The sequence below is a fragment of the Labrus bergylta genome, chromosome 18, assembly GCF_963930695.1.
Source record: "Labrus bergylta chromosome 18, fLabBer1.1, whole genome shotgun sequence".
Lineage (NCBI taxonomy): Eukaryota > Metazoa > Chordata > Actinopteri > Labriformes > Labridae > Labrus > Labrus bergylta.
Window position 1 is genome coordinate 5,160,848 of NC_089212.1, and position 16,089 is coordinate 5,176,936.

Below are 16,089 nucleotides of genomic sequence, written 5' to 3' on the forward strand. Positions count from 1 at the left end.
TGTCTGTGGAGAGTCATTTGCCTGCAATACATGGAAAGACGAGACGCCGAACAAACAAGCTCTCACTTGTCGCCGTCTCGCTGTCGGCACATCCGATGCTCTGAGTGCTGAGTTTTCTGTGGGACCTAAAAGTTCCAGCAGAGATGGGGATAAAGGAAATGTTCACCTGTGCGAAAGTTCCCTCCATCCTCTTGCTCGGGGTGCTTTACGTGGCCTACGTGCTGGTCGGGGGGTTGATTTTCTGGAAGTTGGAGGGAGATCTCGGAAAGAAGGACATCACCCTTTTACTGTCCAGCAAGAAGAAGCTGCTTGCAAAGTACACCTGTCTGAACCAGGAGGGCCTGGAGGCAGTGGCTCAGGTAAGACAACACACACACACAGATGATGTAAAGAATCGATTATGAAGAATCTTATCTAACAGCAATAGAAACTTTGTACTTTTACCAGTTTGTGAAATAATGCTCTGGTTAGTTAGCTCTCTACAGCTGTTTACGACATGTGTTAACTTTTTGGTTCTGAACAGATGCCACTAAATTTACATCTCGGCCACAGCCCTTCTTCTTTTGCATCTTCCAATTTCCACTTTGAGAAATGCCACTTGTCAAATATCGAGGCCTAATACTGTACTGTCCATCATTCATGCAAAACATGCAGTCATAAATGATTTGTGTTTATTAACGTAATTTACCAAAAAATAAATATATTTTTATTTGCTTACCGACAATCCATAACAAACATTATCTCAAGACACTGAACAAAAGGATCTCTTGTAGACTGTACTCTTGATTATGTTCTTTACAAAGACCCAACATGAATCCACCTTGAGCAAAGCACGACGCACCATTTAGCAAAGATACTTGAGCAGAACCAGACTCATGTTGAAACGCCATCTGATGAGTCTGTGTCTAGCCTGCAGTAACAGTGCCCATTATAATGGTAAAAGTCTCTGTACTTTTAGCAGGAACATCAAAGTCATGAGAATCGACTGATCCGCATATTTACATCAGTTAAAGTCAGCAGGTCTGATATTAGCATTGACAATAAAAAAGACGACAACGCTGAGGGACTGAGACTTATAACAGATGGAGTCGAGCAGCTCTGAGATCAACATTGGCATTATAACAGTGATAATAAGGGGCGTAGATGGCCTAGTGATCAGGTCTCGCCACATGTACGGAGACTATAGTCCCGGGTTCAAGTCTGACCTGTGGCTCGTTTCCTCCACACTCTCTCTCCCCAGTTTCTATAACTGTCCTATCAAATAAAAGTGAAAAAGTGAATGAAAAAAAACAATGATAATCAAAGTAAGACTGATATGAATAATTGTATGTGTCTCCTGCTATACATGAAATGCAGTGTGAAGTGCTGTTGTAGTACTCCAAATCGTTCTTGGTCTCATCTCGGAATCGAAAGCATTTTTACTATTTTTTTTCCACGTCATTACTTAGATTAGAAGAAAAACTTCATAATTAGATTTTTTATTTCCTGGTTATGTCCGCAACCTTCCTGGTGTTACGGTGTATATGAGTGACACACCCACTGAACACAAGATGATGATTTTTCTATGATATATATGGTCTTGGTGTTGTCTCACCTGCCTTGGTCTTGACTCGGTATCGATCCCTAAATGTCTCGGTCTTGGAGCACTCTGGTCTCTGGCATGTCTTGGTCTCTAGTGTGGTCTTGACTAAGGGAGCGGTCACACTGGCCATCCGTACCATGCCTAAGCACGCTTCAACCCTAAAGTTCAGTTCGTTTGACCAGTGTGACCGCTCCGTGCCGTGCTCAGGCACGATACACTTGCTTGGCTTTGGCACACTTCAAAGAGGTGTGCTTCGGCACGGTACACTTCATACACGAGCACAAGCACGCAGGTAAACAACACTGACAGCCTTCATTATGGAGAAATCCATAGTTTCATGTCTGTATCTGACTAACATGACTCAATATAAGCCACAAAGTAGCTGTTCTCTTCTCCGATGTGCGGCCACAAAGTCAATAAAGTAGCTGTCATGCTTTCTGTGTTGTTCTCCCTGAGAACTACAGGAAGAAATATCTACATGAAGTGTTATCAACAGGAAGTGATAACTACAGGAAGTGATAACTACAGGAAGTGTGTTCCAAAGCTTTGGAGTGTTAATCCGTCATTTTCTAAAAGCAAATCCTGCAAAAGTCACAACAACCAGCAGCAGAGGATCACTATGTTTCTGTAGGCAAATAGAAATCTCAACACCTCAAACAGTACATGTCACACTGTTTCAACATGTGGTTCTTACTCCTGACTAATAGACAAAACAACAACTATCACTGAGATGAAACACACACCCAAGACTCTTGTTCAGCGTGCTATGGTTTTGATTTAATTTCAAATAAATCCCGGAAGTAATCAACAGTATACGTTTGATTAAGGTTTACAAGGAGGAGGAGACATATAGATTTGAGTCTTAACAATGTCTGCCTTTTTATACTCATTCAGACCAAAATGATTTTTTTTTTTTTAAATTAGAAACTAATAATTAGAAAAGGAAACGCACAATTGAATATCTTGCCTGGAGTTTATGTAACAGAGGTGACTTCATTTATGCAAATTTCAGCCTGTCAGCACCTCATGTTTGACTTTGTGTCTCGCCCTGACTTGATTGTTGCAGCAGCAAACTTGTCCAATCTTCACTGTTTTGATTGTTTTCAGGCTTCTTGTTGTTGCACGTGATTTTCAGAATAAGAAAAACAACAGATTTGTGATCATTCTGCTGGTCAATGTGAGTTCAAATGTTTAAAAACTGAACTCCATCATGATGTAAAATAGATGTTGTATTCATGTCTTTGTGTCTGTTTTCTAGAGTAGGTCAATAGTACATGTGTTTGATATTATTGCATCAGCACAGAGACACTTAGGTAACAAGGTCACAGACTGTTATGTATTTCTTTGGGAGTAATTTCCCACACCGGTGATGAACTCGAGACTTTTATGTAACAGACTGTGTCCACATATCTGCTCTGCCTGACACAGAGCTGAGAGTGGGATGTTGACCTTACAGGCCTCGAGCTTTTCAGATGAGATTCAGCTCAACACATGATCACGAGTTACATAACTGAGAGGCCTCGAGTCCGACCTGAGTCAATGAAATACAGATGTGTTTCAGCTGTTTGTTTCAGTTTATCTTTATGTTATTTCTTTTTCAGGTTGTTCAGGCTGCTTCCAAGGTGGGCCTCAGTTTGAAAGGAAACTACACCTCAGACGGCTTCTGGAAATTCACCAGCTCAGCGGTGTTCGCTGCCACCGTGGTCACAACTATCGGTTAGACATCAGATCTTTTATTCCATCCTACAGAAATCAATTCAATCGTCAAGCAACCTCCACTCATCTTAACTTTGTTTCATGAACACACTTTTATACAAACATGATGCTGCACAAAGGGGAAAAAAAAGGAAAGTAAGAACAAAATGAATTTTTAAAATGGTCAGAATTGGGGCACTGATGGCTTAGCGGTTCGGTCAGGCCCCATGCATGGAGGTTAAAGTCCTCCAAGTGGAGCGCCAGGGTTCAAGTCTGACCTGTAGCTCCGGTCCTGAATGTCAATCACTTCTCTCTCTCTCTCCCATTTCCTACTCCATCCACTGTCGAAATAAATTGGAAAGCCGCAAAATAAATATGTTTATTTCACAAAAAATTCAAACCATACGACAATCAAATATCAAACATAAATCATCTTAAAACTAAAACGAAGAAATTAAAACAAGTTCAATTTTATTCGGGTTTGAATCCAACCTGAAGCTCCTTTCCTGCATGTCATTCCCCTATCTCTCTCTCTCTCTCTCTCTCTCTCTCTCTCTCTCTCTCTCTCTCTCTCTCTCTCTCTCTCTCCTGATTTCCGACTCTATCCACTGTCCTATCTCTACGACAAATGCACCAAAAAAAACCAGCCCAAAAACAAATCTTAAACGAGAATTTTTTAAAAATGTTTCAGAGGGATTCAAAAGAAGAATCAGAGAGTTTATGTCATATTACACTCCTGAACATTACCTGACATTGTCCATTTTGTGAATGCAAACTTTATGCAGATAAGTCTGCAAGAAGTGGAGTTGAGTTGATGTGTGAACAAAGCAGATAAAAATCTGGAACATTCTTGGTGAGCTAGTGGGCGGGGTCATGATGTCTTATTCTTTACTACTTGCCTCAGTTGCCAGTATTATGATTTATACTATTGTGTTTGTCTTGCAGAAATGTACTTTTAGGTGAGGTTATGATGATAACACAGAAACAGACATCTCTACAGAAGCCTCCTTCTCCTGCATGCCGCCCCCCTCAACAAAACTGATTGCTGGTTGCGAGAGCAGCTGACACACACACACACACACACACACACACACACACACACACACAGTAATCTCGTGATGTGAGGTGCATGTGTCAAAGACAATTCCAGAAAGTATCAGATCCCAAATGCCCTTATTATTTTCAGAAAAGGTCATGAGTTCATGCGTGAAAGGGGCTTAAGGAGGGGCTTAAGCAGACTGAAAGAAGTGATCAGAGTATTTTTTTTACTTGCCACTCAGCCCTTTAAGTTGGGGAAACTCTCCCTTCTCATATTTATTGCAAGACAAAAATAAGGAATTAATTCAAGCACATGATGAACATTTTTATGAAAAAGGGTCTTACAGTCTGTCTCTCTCTCCACCTCAGTCGAATGACGTACTAACAGCTTACAGTTTTACAGGTTACGGGAACATTAGTCCTGACTCCACTGCTGGACAGATCTTCTGCGTGTTCTTCGCAGTAATTGGGATTCCGCTGAACATGGTGGTGCTCAACAGGGTGGGCAAGTACATGCTGGTCATAGGGAGGAACATCTCAGAGTTCCTGGAGGGGAAAACCAGGTGGAGGGTGAGGAGATCTTTGATGACGTAGTCTTACAGTTCACAACACATATGTATGTCTTTTACAGGGTGTTCATGTGTGATTTCTCCCTCCCTGCAGAAGTGCACCCGCTTTTTGGTCCACCTGGTGTCTTACCTGTCAGGAGCCATTCTCTTCTTTGTTGTTCCCATGATTGTGTTCCAGGAGCACGAGGGCTGGACCTTCTCCCAGGCCATCTACTACTGCTTCATCACCCTCAGCACCATCGGCTTTGGAGACTTTGTGGCAGGTAGCGTACATTGCTCACCTTCAGGTTTTCTAGCAAACATTTTAAATGCTTTATCCTTTTTATAAAGTAGATGTGCTGAAACCAGCAAATAAAATACTGAACAAAGTTATTAAACATTTAGGCTCTCTCTGAGGCTATTCTATCAAACAATAGACTGTATGAAACATGGATGTAGTCTCAATGACATCACCCATTGGTTTCTGAAAGGCATTTTGAAGCTGAACAATGGCGGCCGCCATATTGGAAATTTGCCAGGAGGCCCGCCTCAGCTCCAATTCTTTACCTGTTTCTAGATTGATCGAAAGTTAGAACTTTCAACTTGCTATTTTTGAATTACTTAGTGACAGCAGTTTCAATGTGGCTACCGCAATTGTCCTGATTAGAATTCCCCTTTGGGGGACGTCACTGAGACATTGTCCATGTTTTAAACAGGCTCTGGCAACAGTGCACCCACCTCTCAGTCTACTTAGCCTGCCTCTGATTATGCAACTGTATGCATAGCTATTTGCCCTAATACATTTAAGTTATAAAAAGATGCACACCATGTAGCCTATAGTTTGACCAATAAAGAAATGATCTTTTTCTCTGCTGTAAAAACGAGCCGTTTAACATAAGTTATTGGAGCTTCGCAGACACTCGAGGAACTGAACAAGGACGTTTTTTGCTCCTCCACATTGGCTTAATTTTTCAAAACTGCGGCTGGGATCAAACATGGTTTAGGGGGGGCTGCAACCTAAGCTGCTGCTAGGATGAAACTACATGGCTTCTTGGAAGTTGGCTTGTTTTTCATTCCGTTTCATCTTCAAGCCATCATCTCAGCTCAAAAACAAAAATACAGTTGTTAAAAAACATAAAAACAAAGGAGCCTCTCGGAGCTCCTCACACGAACAGCTGACGGTATAAGTTGCTGCGAGCTGTGCAGCTGGTTTCATTGATTTGTATTTATAACATTTATTACAGTAAATATTTTATCTACAGAGGTCTCCTGTTCTAAACAAGAATGAAGTAGTTTCAGCTTATAAGTCAGTGTCTCTCCAGCGAGCTTCACAGGACACAGGAAGGCCAGCGGAAGGTCTGCTAGCTGAGCTGCTACTGACAGTATGTCCTAATCAGTGACGTCATGTTAGCATGTTTGCAGCATGAGCCTGTCCAATCTTTGGAGGATATTGGACACTTTCATATCTTTAGTTTCCAGGTTTTTTCCCCTCTTCAACAGAGATCATCAACCTTTTTACCTTAGACCACAAACAATGCCTTGCAGTACAGGAAGCAGGCATGTAGCCCTTCACTGATACTGATTAACTCTTTATTTCACAGACAGTAATCCAGACAAAGTGTACCCAGAGTGGTACAGCATCCTCATGGCCAGTTGGATTTTCTTCGGCCTGGCCTGGCTGGCTTTGGTTATCAATCACACCATCGACATCCTGGAGCGGATCAACACCCACTTCAAGCTGTGGTGGACCGGACAGACGCCAGAAAAGTCCGGCAGTGCGGAGGACGACAGCCCGGAGATGCAGGAAACACAGGTGGAGGAGGAGGACGAGAAGAAGTCTCCAATAATTGAGTAAACGTCTAAATGAATGTTCAGTAAGCTGACATTAGTGATAGAACAATAATAATAATAATACTTTATTTGTATAGCACTTTTCTTCTGCTTTACAACAGAAAATAAAAGCAGAGAGACAATTAAAGCAACAAGCAGAGCGTCAACAAGCAGACAACAAAATCAGACAAATAAAATAAAAATAAGAACAAATTATCGAAATCACAGAGTAAAAGCATTTTTTATAAAAGAATGTCTTGGGTAGAGACGTAAAACAAGGGACTGAATCTGCAAGTCTGATCTCCTCTGGCAGGCTGTTCCAAAGTCTGGGGGCTCGAACCTCAAAGGCCCTGTCCCCTTTAGTTTTTAGCCTGGACTTTGGAACAGCCAGTAGGGCTCTGCCAGAGGATCTCAGACTGCGTATTGGTTCATAAGGGGTCAAAAGCTCAGAAATATAAGAAGGGGCCAGCCCATGTTGTGCCTTAATTAAAAGAATCTTAAAATCAATTCTAAAATCAGTGAAGGGATGCTAAGATTGGTGTGATATGGGACATTTGTTTGTTGTTGTTAAAAGCCGGGCTGCTGCCTTTTGGATAGTTTGAAGACGGTGGATTGATTTTTTTTACTTAGACAGGTGTATAATGAATTACAGTAATCAAGCCTGGAGGAAAAGAAGGCGTGTATGAGTTTCTCCAGATCTTTGTGCGACGTGAGGGATTTGACCTTTGCTATATTTCTGAGCTGGTAAAAACAGGACTGTACAACTTAATCTGTCTATGGATCAGGATGAGAGCAGCAGAGTCATGGAATGCAGCCAATTTTATAAAGGATGTTGGTGTGTTTGAAGGATGTAAATAATGAGATACTGTGATTATGTAATGTGTGACGGATCATCAGTTTGTACGTTTTAATGCTTTTCTTCATAAGTGCATTAAAATATCGACTCTTTTTTTGTTGAGTCAGCTTTGTTTCACAGCTTCAATACTTTATCCACATTCAGTTAAGTCTGTTAGCATTATATTTACCAAACTGTAAACTTCTATTGTGTTCATTTACCTGGTTTATAAAGACTTCTGAGGTTTAAGACGCTCCATGGCACAACATGAGAACAATATGCAATGTGCAATAACAATGCTAAATATAGAGATAAAAACAGCAAAAATCTGTATCATTATTTTAAAAAGTAATATGACAACATTAGGAAGTGGATTCAGTTACTTTAATGCTCAGATAACAAAGCTATCCATGTAAATATATATAGCAGTTAGTATTCCTCTGTTAGCTTATAATTGTTTGTCATTTGGGAATATAAACTGATTTACAATCCTGGATCTGTGCAGTAAAATGTACACCAACTGTTTTCTTCTTCTGAAATATGACTTTCTTTCACTTTCAATGCAGAGCATTGTGCAAAGCTAATGAGTGTCAGTCATGTTGCCTGAAATGAGCATTTAATCCACTAGAGGGTGTTACTATACCAACACTGAAGAGACTAATTACTGCACCAGAAACACAAAACATATTGTGTATTTGTCTGTATAGAGCTTTTATCACTGAAACATATAATGTTAATCATATTCCTGAGTCAGTGTACTCCTACATTTAAAAGGAAGAATGTCAAGTCTCATTGAAAAGATATTTAAATGGATACAAATTTTGCAAAGCAATTTCCATCACATGTAAATCCTTGTCCATTTGCATTATTAAATAAACAAGTACACTTTTCTTTGCTATGGACTTTTCTTGACACAGTAGAAAAGAACTCAGCAGTGAAAGATAGAAGCACTTCTTGAGGCTCGTGTATAACAGAGTCAGTCAGCAACAACAGAAGAGACAAAAGAGGAGTCAATGATAAAGACAGACGGCAGCAGCAGGAGTAGAGGATGGAGAGAAAGACGATGCTGGGGAAAAGGCACAAAATATTTGTGCAAAACTGCAGACAACAAAGAGAGGAAGATGAGGGCAGAAACAGGCATTTTGCTTCTTTTTCTTTTTTTCTCTGCCGGGGATGGTGTAGAGTATGGATGGGAAAGTGACAGGACTGGGTCTGTTGTTCCACAAAACGCCACATACCTGTTTGGCCACGGTTCAATGAGGGCTCAGTATGTGAGAGAAAACAGGAGCCTCTCACTTTTTTCTGTATGATCCACTTTGTGTTGGTCACTTACTGTCCACTGAGAAATGATCCTGAAAACACAGTGACCATGTGTGCTGTGGGTTTCTGCCTCATCCTCCTTTTCATTTTTCATTTTTCAAAACCTTGCGATGTGGGGCGCTGGTAGCCGTTGGTGAGTGAGCGCCAGAGTTGGAAATTAGCAACCTCCAAATACGAGTGTTTTTCTGCAGTGACGGATGAATTTGCTCAACTTTTACCAGTCACAGTGGCTGGTAAATAAAAGTAACCTAACAGAGTGATTCTAAAACAACAAATAGATGATCTTGCCTCTCAGTCGAGGTTCATTTGCAACTAAATCAGTCAATGCCTTTCAGGACATGTCTGCAATGGAAACTCTTTCCAGCCTCAAAATCATAAACTAAAATAAAAAAAAGTTTTTCTGTTTATGAGCATGTCAGTATTTCCTTTTATAGTTGAAACATTTCCCTTCATAAAATAACCTGTTGCTTGAATACTACCAGCCTTGATTTGATATTATACGTCCTTACATAATGCTGCCGGTTCAAATAAAGTGGCAGGTAAAAAAAAAAGAGTGACTGTTATATTTTTGAATCCACCAGTCACAGTGGCAGGTAGGCGGAAAAGTGAATTTCCGGCCCTGGTGCAAGCGCCCCATGAAATTCCCCTTCTATCTGTCTCTCTCTCTCTCTCTCTCTCTCTCTCTCTCTCTCTCTCTCTCTCTCTCTCTCTCTCTCTGATTAAGAGTTTTACACTCTTAATCAGCTTGTTGTTGTTGTTTTTGCTAACAAATTAGCTTGGTGTATTTGTCAAGATTCCATCCGAGTTCAACATTTGCAAGTAAACAACTGGAATCTGACCGCTGACATGCTTAAAAAAAGGACCAAGATCTTCAAAGTCACAGTTACTGTATGTTCATTTAAATAGTGAGGAAGCGTTTGGTTGGACGTATTCTAATGTCTGGTGTGTGAGCTACGAACTGCAAATTATTAGCTGGTGTGGCGTCCATTATTTTGCTGTGCCATAAAATGTTAGATTACCCATATCAACGGAACGATGTTTATGACATGTGACATGTTTAATGACATTCCTTTTTATCACAATTCAGTATCCAAATTGTTTTATTACCCCGCCCTAATATCTTCTAATCAAGTCAAATTACAGATAACATTTATTATCATGTACATTTGGCTGCTGTGCATGACAAAGCACTACTTGGACCGATTGGTAGATTGGAGCAATAGTCGGTCTTGGTACTTGAACTTGTGACTGTCCGGTGCGTTCAGGTTTTAAATTCATCTCCAAACAGTAGATGATACACTTTTTCATAAAGGCATAAACATTAAACAGGGTACAGTTTGTACATTTCTATTGTGGACTGCACATGTTTAATAGTTGGGTCATAAAGGCCATTTTATTTTCCACATAGCTTTATAATATATATACATCATGTCTCATGATCCAAACATGACAACATAGGAAAGTTGATTTCTAACCATCTGTTCTGATCGTTAAGGATACCATCAAATACATCTTGAACCGTTAAGGTGAATAGTGAATGGTCAATTTATGGGACTAGTTAATCAGTGTCTTATAATTTGAACACTCTCAGACTGTTAAAGACGTACTGCTGTATGGGTTAGGGCCTACATATATCAAGTTCAATCAGGAGAGACTTCATTAAGAAAGAACAATTATTTATTTAACAATTTAGGAAATTAATGTGCAAAGTCTTTGGGGATTTGACTCCATGACGACTTCATGCACTCTGAGGGGTAATGATGCCGACAACAGGATAGGATACCCCCCTATGGAGTAGACCCTGGTGGTGGTGGTGAAGAAGGAGAATGGAGGCTGTTATGAGGAGTGGGTTTCTGAGGCTGAATCTGGACTCTTCTGAGCTGGAATGGAGGTGACTTGGGCGGAGGAGGGTCGAATCGATCACACTGAAATGACAAACTGACTTCATTAAAAACACTGACTGTGAGTTCAAAATAAGAAAATCTTTCATTAGTGACCTTCCTGTAACTGATGTACACGTTCAGTGCAGGAATAACTTCTCGGTGAAGGAATGATTTCCTCAAACAAAACGTCAAAAAGAGTCAAACTACTACAACACTGGTTTTGTTCTCTGCAGTGGATTTGTTGATTCTGTTAAAAACAAAACTATATCTACCACTGCACTGACGTTTGTTTGTAATGAATGAAAGCCAGCTTCATTGTCTTTAAATCAGTTTCCTTCCAACATGTGCTCTTTTGTGAGATACAAAGGAGGAAACTAACATTTTTTTAAAGGATCTTATACATCCTCATCACTAAGATATTTTCTCCAGCTGACAACAAATGAGGCTCCCCCGAATGTAAAATATTTATTATCAGTGACAAGTAAAAACATTGCAAAGCATCTTTTGTGATATTTTATGGAGGTTTTTCAACATGTGGTTTTCAGCTTGCATAACAAATGCATTTGTAACACTCCCTGCAAATCTTCATAGAACTTTTGATACATGCCTGCCTATGTGGTTTAATGTAACAGTGTGCAAACACTACTTTGCAGCTGCACACTGCACAGCTGCTACTTTCCTCTGAAGGCGACAGCCGTGCTTTTCGAGGATCCGCTTTCAAGTGGGTTCTAATATATGTGACATTTTGTGAATAAAAAAGTCAGTGTTCTGCAGGCACACAGGAAATAACACTAATCCCTAGATGCACAAACACAAAGCCTGTTGTGTGTTCTGTATCTCTTCTTCGCACATAGGAGCAGCAGTCAGGTCACATGAAATGCAACTCAACCAAAAAGTGAATTTACTGAAAAGGTTTTATGTTGTCACCTGCTCCGTACTGTCAGACCAAATGTGAAGATTTAGAAAAAGCAGGCAAGAGATTTTTTTTTTTTTAGGTGTTTTTTTTTAAATCCCTTAAGGTGAAAGCAGAGACGCTGTTTGTCAACAGGCATGGCAGGCAACTGCTTGGGGCCCCAGACCAGTAGGGGCCAACTGATGGCTGACAAACTTAAACTGAAGCAGTGGTCCAAAATCTGCAAATTTTGTAATGACAGTAGGAAACCTACCTTAGGTTGCCCCACCTGACAGCACTCACTGTCGTTGCCCTGCTAAGTGTTGCATGCATGCTTGCTGTGCTAACCAAAGTGTGTCAATGAAAGTCAACAAAGAAAAGGCAAGAGGAATAATCAGTCTATGGGAGAGAAAAAGAAACAGGAAAGAAGAGGAGTTTGCATCGGGACACTGGCAGACAAAATGGTGATGATTGCTGGTTGGAGGCCCCCCCCAAATGATATATGCATAGAGCCCCACCAGACTCTAGAATCACCATTGGGTGAGAGAACATTTTTTTATGCATGTTAGACTGTCTGCATATCTTACAGGAAACATAACAGGTGTTGCATGTGCAGCCTTGTGATTGAGATTTTTACACAAATTTTATGCAATGTGTTTTACCATTAGAGACTTCAGCCAAATGAACCTTCAGGATTTCTGCCTTGTCGTCTTTCATCCATTAATACAAGAAGTTACTGTTCATGTTTCCAGTAAAAGTCAATAATGAGTTATTGTCCCAACTCAAACAGTGATTCTTTTCAAAAGTTGTTTTGGGGTTTACACCTCATCATACTATGACTCATACACAACCACAACTTCAACTAGTTTAAAGTAATGAACCCACTTCGCTTGGTTAAGGAAACAATTGACGTCAATGGACATCAATGGACAGATAGATGGATTGGTGGATGGATTGGTGGATGGATGGATCAATGGATCAATGGATCAGTGGATCAATGGATCAATGGATGGATGGATGGATAAATGGACAGATGGATGGATTGGTGGATGGATGGATGGATCAATGGATCAATGGATGTATGGATGGATGGATGGATGGATGGATGGATGGATGGATGGATGGATCAATGAACAGATGGACAGATGGATGGATCAATGGATGATCAATGGACAGATGGATGGATTGGTGGATGGATGGATCAATGGATGGATGGATGGATGGATGGATGGATGGATGGATGGATAGATGGATCAATGGATCGATGGATGGATTGGTGGATGGATGATCAATGGATGGATGGATGGATGGATGGATCAATGGACAGATGGATGGATTGGTGGATGGATCAATGGATCAATGGATGGATGGATAGATGGATGGACAGATGGATGGATGGATCAATGGATCAATGGATGGATTGGTGGATGGATGGATCAATGGATGGATGGATGGATGGACAGATGGATGATGGATGGATGGATGGATGGATGGATGGATGGATGGATGGATTGGTGGATGGATGGATGGATGGATGGATAGATGGATGGATGGATGGATGGATGGGTGATACCAAAAATGGGGCATACAACAATGTGCCTAGGGAAAATAACAGGCTTACAAGACACCATTATCATGACAAAGAGATAATAATACTAAAGCAATAAACCATCCTGACATTTCTTCCAGGCTTTGGAGACAAAAGTGGCCAACTTATGAACATTCAATCCTCTCATCATTAGTTCTCCAAAATATTTCTGGATTTTAAACATTAGTGTATGAAAGGTGTTGTTAAGTCATCAAAAAAGTGACAATACAATGTCAGTAGAAAACAACACCTGAGTGAAGTTGACACTGATTACAGAGCTCTTCTCTAATTGGCCCAAGAGGACAGGTAACAGTGTATAAAAGGTGTGTGAGGTCAGCAGACTGGTTGATTTGTTGTCACTTTAGAGGAGAAGGATGCGAGGAGAGCTGATGTTTGACTAACTTCTGTTCATGTTAATGGCTTGAATTAATTCTTATTTTTTAGTGTGTGTGGCAAGCCTGAACAAACATTTCTTTCTTCAACTTGGCTGTCCGTCCTTCCTCCACTCACTCTGCCTGCCGTCCAGAAGATTACCCTCTAGTGCTTCCTACAGTTGGGAAGAGAAAAACAACATCACAGTCTTCATTTTAAATGTCTTCCACATGACTTTGAGGTCGGGGTCAGTGCCTTTCAGCAGGTCATGTTTCCAAATGTCTTACTTGTGATTTATAAGGCGGAGTCGAATGAAAACAACATTTCTCATTGCCTCAAAGTTAACCACAGCATGACCCATATTAACCCGCTTTCATCACAACATTTCTGTGGTTATTAATCATTGACGAGACGAAAAACATCTTCATAAACTGATACTGTGAGATAACTGTGAGAAGATACAGAGCCAGGCTGGGGCTGGAGGTACAATTATTACTGCTGTAAATAAATAAAGCTTTAGTGATTGGCCTGTTAGAAGTAAAAAATAACCTATCTACAGAGCCAAGGGAGAGATATCCAGATACAGTGCTGTCCACGTATCTGGAGGGTAATAATGATCAATAACCACATATATTATGAAACATACAGAGGGTAGTCCAGCTGATGTGTTTGCCTTATGCGTGTGTCTCTCTCTGCCCCCCTCATTGGACCTCTGCTCTCACATCGGAGCCAATGAGGGATCAACATTCGCTTCCTGCCTCCAGTGTCCCATGTGAATTATTTTTTCTCCCGCCTCCTCCCCTAGCTGTGTCTCCCAGTGACACACTTTGAGTTGAACCTCTTTAACCTCCCTAAAAAAATCAGTGACTCACTTCTCTAACTTCCGTGTTTGTATGCATTTCTGGACTTCTTGTTTACGTCTTAATGAGATATATTAACTGTGCGGGATGAGACGGATAACAAATGTGTTTCCATACTTTACTTATTTGCTTTTTTTTGTTTAAACTTTTCATTTTTTACTCCCTGTATTTTAACACAAATGTCTCAACTGTCCACTCGTTGATTTTCATATGTGCACTGATACTTTAGTTTGAATAGACTTCAGAGAATTATTATTAACATTTTTATTTTTGTCATTGCATGCTTCCCTTACTCACAAATTCCAAAATAAATGGATGTTACAGTAACACAAAATAAAAGATAAAAAAAGAATTCCTTTTGTCAGTATATCATGTAGGATGGATGAAACATGACATATCAACAAACAAGAGGGAATTTAAAAGCAGCATTAATACCCCTTTTCAATTTATACTGTATATGTATAGGCCTATTATTGTATTCAAACTGTGCATGGGGCCTTATGCTGCATTCATGTGCTGCTCGGGTGGTCCAAGTTTCTGAGTTGAAAAGTTGTTCTTCCGACTTCAGTGTGTTTAATGATTTCAGTTCAGAAAGTCGGAATGTTGTAACAACAAAAAAACAGCGTTGATGCTCCAAAGAAGATCAGTGAACTGTAACTGTTAAAAGTTATATTTCAGCAAAAAGTTGATGTGCAATATGTGAATTAATAAAAAGTATGTTAACATTAACATAAAATATTTTGCCCGTCATGTGATGACGATTCTGACGTCAAGTTGTTGTCCCAACTTGAGCAGGCGTTCATGTGACTTTTACAACTTGGAAACTCGTTTATCCGATGTGTCCGACAGCACATGAAGGCAGCATCTGTCTTGTCTCTCCCTTGTCCTTCCCTCCTCCCGCTGCATGCTGCACACCTGAGTGCATTTTACACTCTGGGCAGCTCGAGTAGAGGAGCTCCTTGGTTTCTTCCTCCTTTTCCACAGGCAGATACTTTTCTTTCCCCACAGTTATATTTCTGGGATTTTTGTTTTTATGGAGATCACAGGTAGTTGTTTGTTTTCTCTGAGGTTGGTTTATTTCTAAGGTAATTTTAGGGGGAGGTGCAGAGAGCGATGGCCGATTACATAGTCCCATCACTTTCCCATCTTTTTTCTGTCGGGGTCTCCGATCCCTTCTGTGTGATTTATAAACCTCTGGGTTTAAAATGTTCAATCTGTGTGGTGGCCGTATATTTTCTTGGTCTCCATGTTTTGAGCCTTGGGTTAATTATTTAGGAAAAGGAGGCTGTAACAGAAGTTAGAAGTTAAGTTTGATTTAGTTTCAGAGCCTGTACTTTTTCACTTTTACTTCAGGAGAGTCATAAATCAGTTCTTCTACTTTCCACAGAATTATATTATACACAAGAATCTGTACTTCTACATGAGTAAATAATATGCATATACACAACATTCATTACTGTAATCAGGTGACAGGACAGGCTTCTGCATTAAGCATGTGCACAGTGCAATGCAAAGAGAGAGAGGATATCATGAAACAGCTGTGAAACCACACATGTACTGAGTCTGTGAAAAGACAGACCTGTGTCTATACCTGCATGTTTGATCTGCTGAGGGTCGTTGACATGACATGCGAACGCCCCTCTGCT

The 16,089-nt window shown here is 40.4% G+C and overlaps 1 protein-coding gene across 1 annotated transcript; it reads left to right on the forward strand.

The window, feature by feature from the left end:
- Positions 1-13: 13 nt before the first annotated feature.
- On the forward strand, positions 14-8,403 carry kcnk17 (potassium channel, subfamily K, member 17). The gene is made up of 5 exons (XM_029280083.2): positions 14-359; positions 3,184-3,298; positions 4,719-4,885; positions 4,979-5,147; positions 6,465-8,403. Exons 1-5 carry the CDS (start codon positions 144-146, stop codon positions 6,716-6,718), a joined length of 921 nt encoding a protein of 306 aa, XP_029135916.1. The 5' UTR covers positions 14-143; the 3' UTR covers positions 6,719-8,403.
- Positions 8,404-16,089: the final 7,686 nt, after the last annotated feature.

Excerpts from the sequence above, each read along its gene's own strand:
- kcnk17 (XM_029280083.2), top strand. The coding sequence starts at position 144 with ATGGGGATAAAGGAAATGTTCACCTGTGCGAAAGTTCCCTCCATCCTC. Across the intron at positions 4,886-4,978 it reads AGGGGAAAACCAGGTGGAGG|AAGTGCACCCGCTTTTTGGT; the intron begins GTGAGGAGATCT and ends CCCTCCCTGCAG. Across the intron at positions 5,148-6,464 it reads CTTTGGAGACTTTGTGGCAG|ACAGTAATCCAGACAAAGTG; the intron begins GTAGCGTACATT and ends TTTATTTCACAG.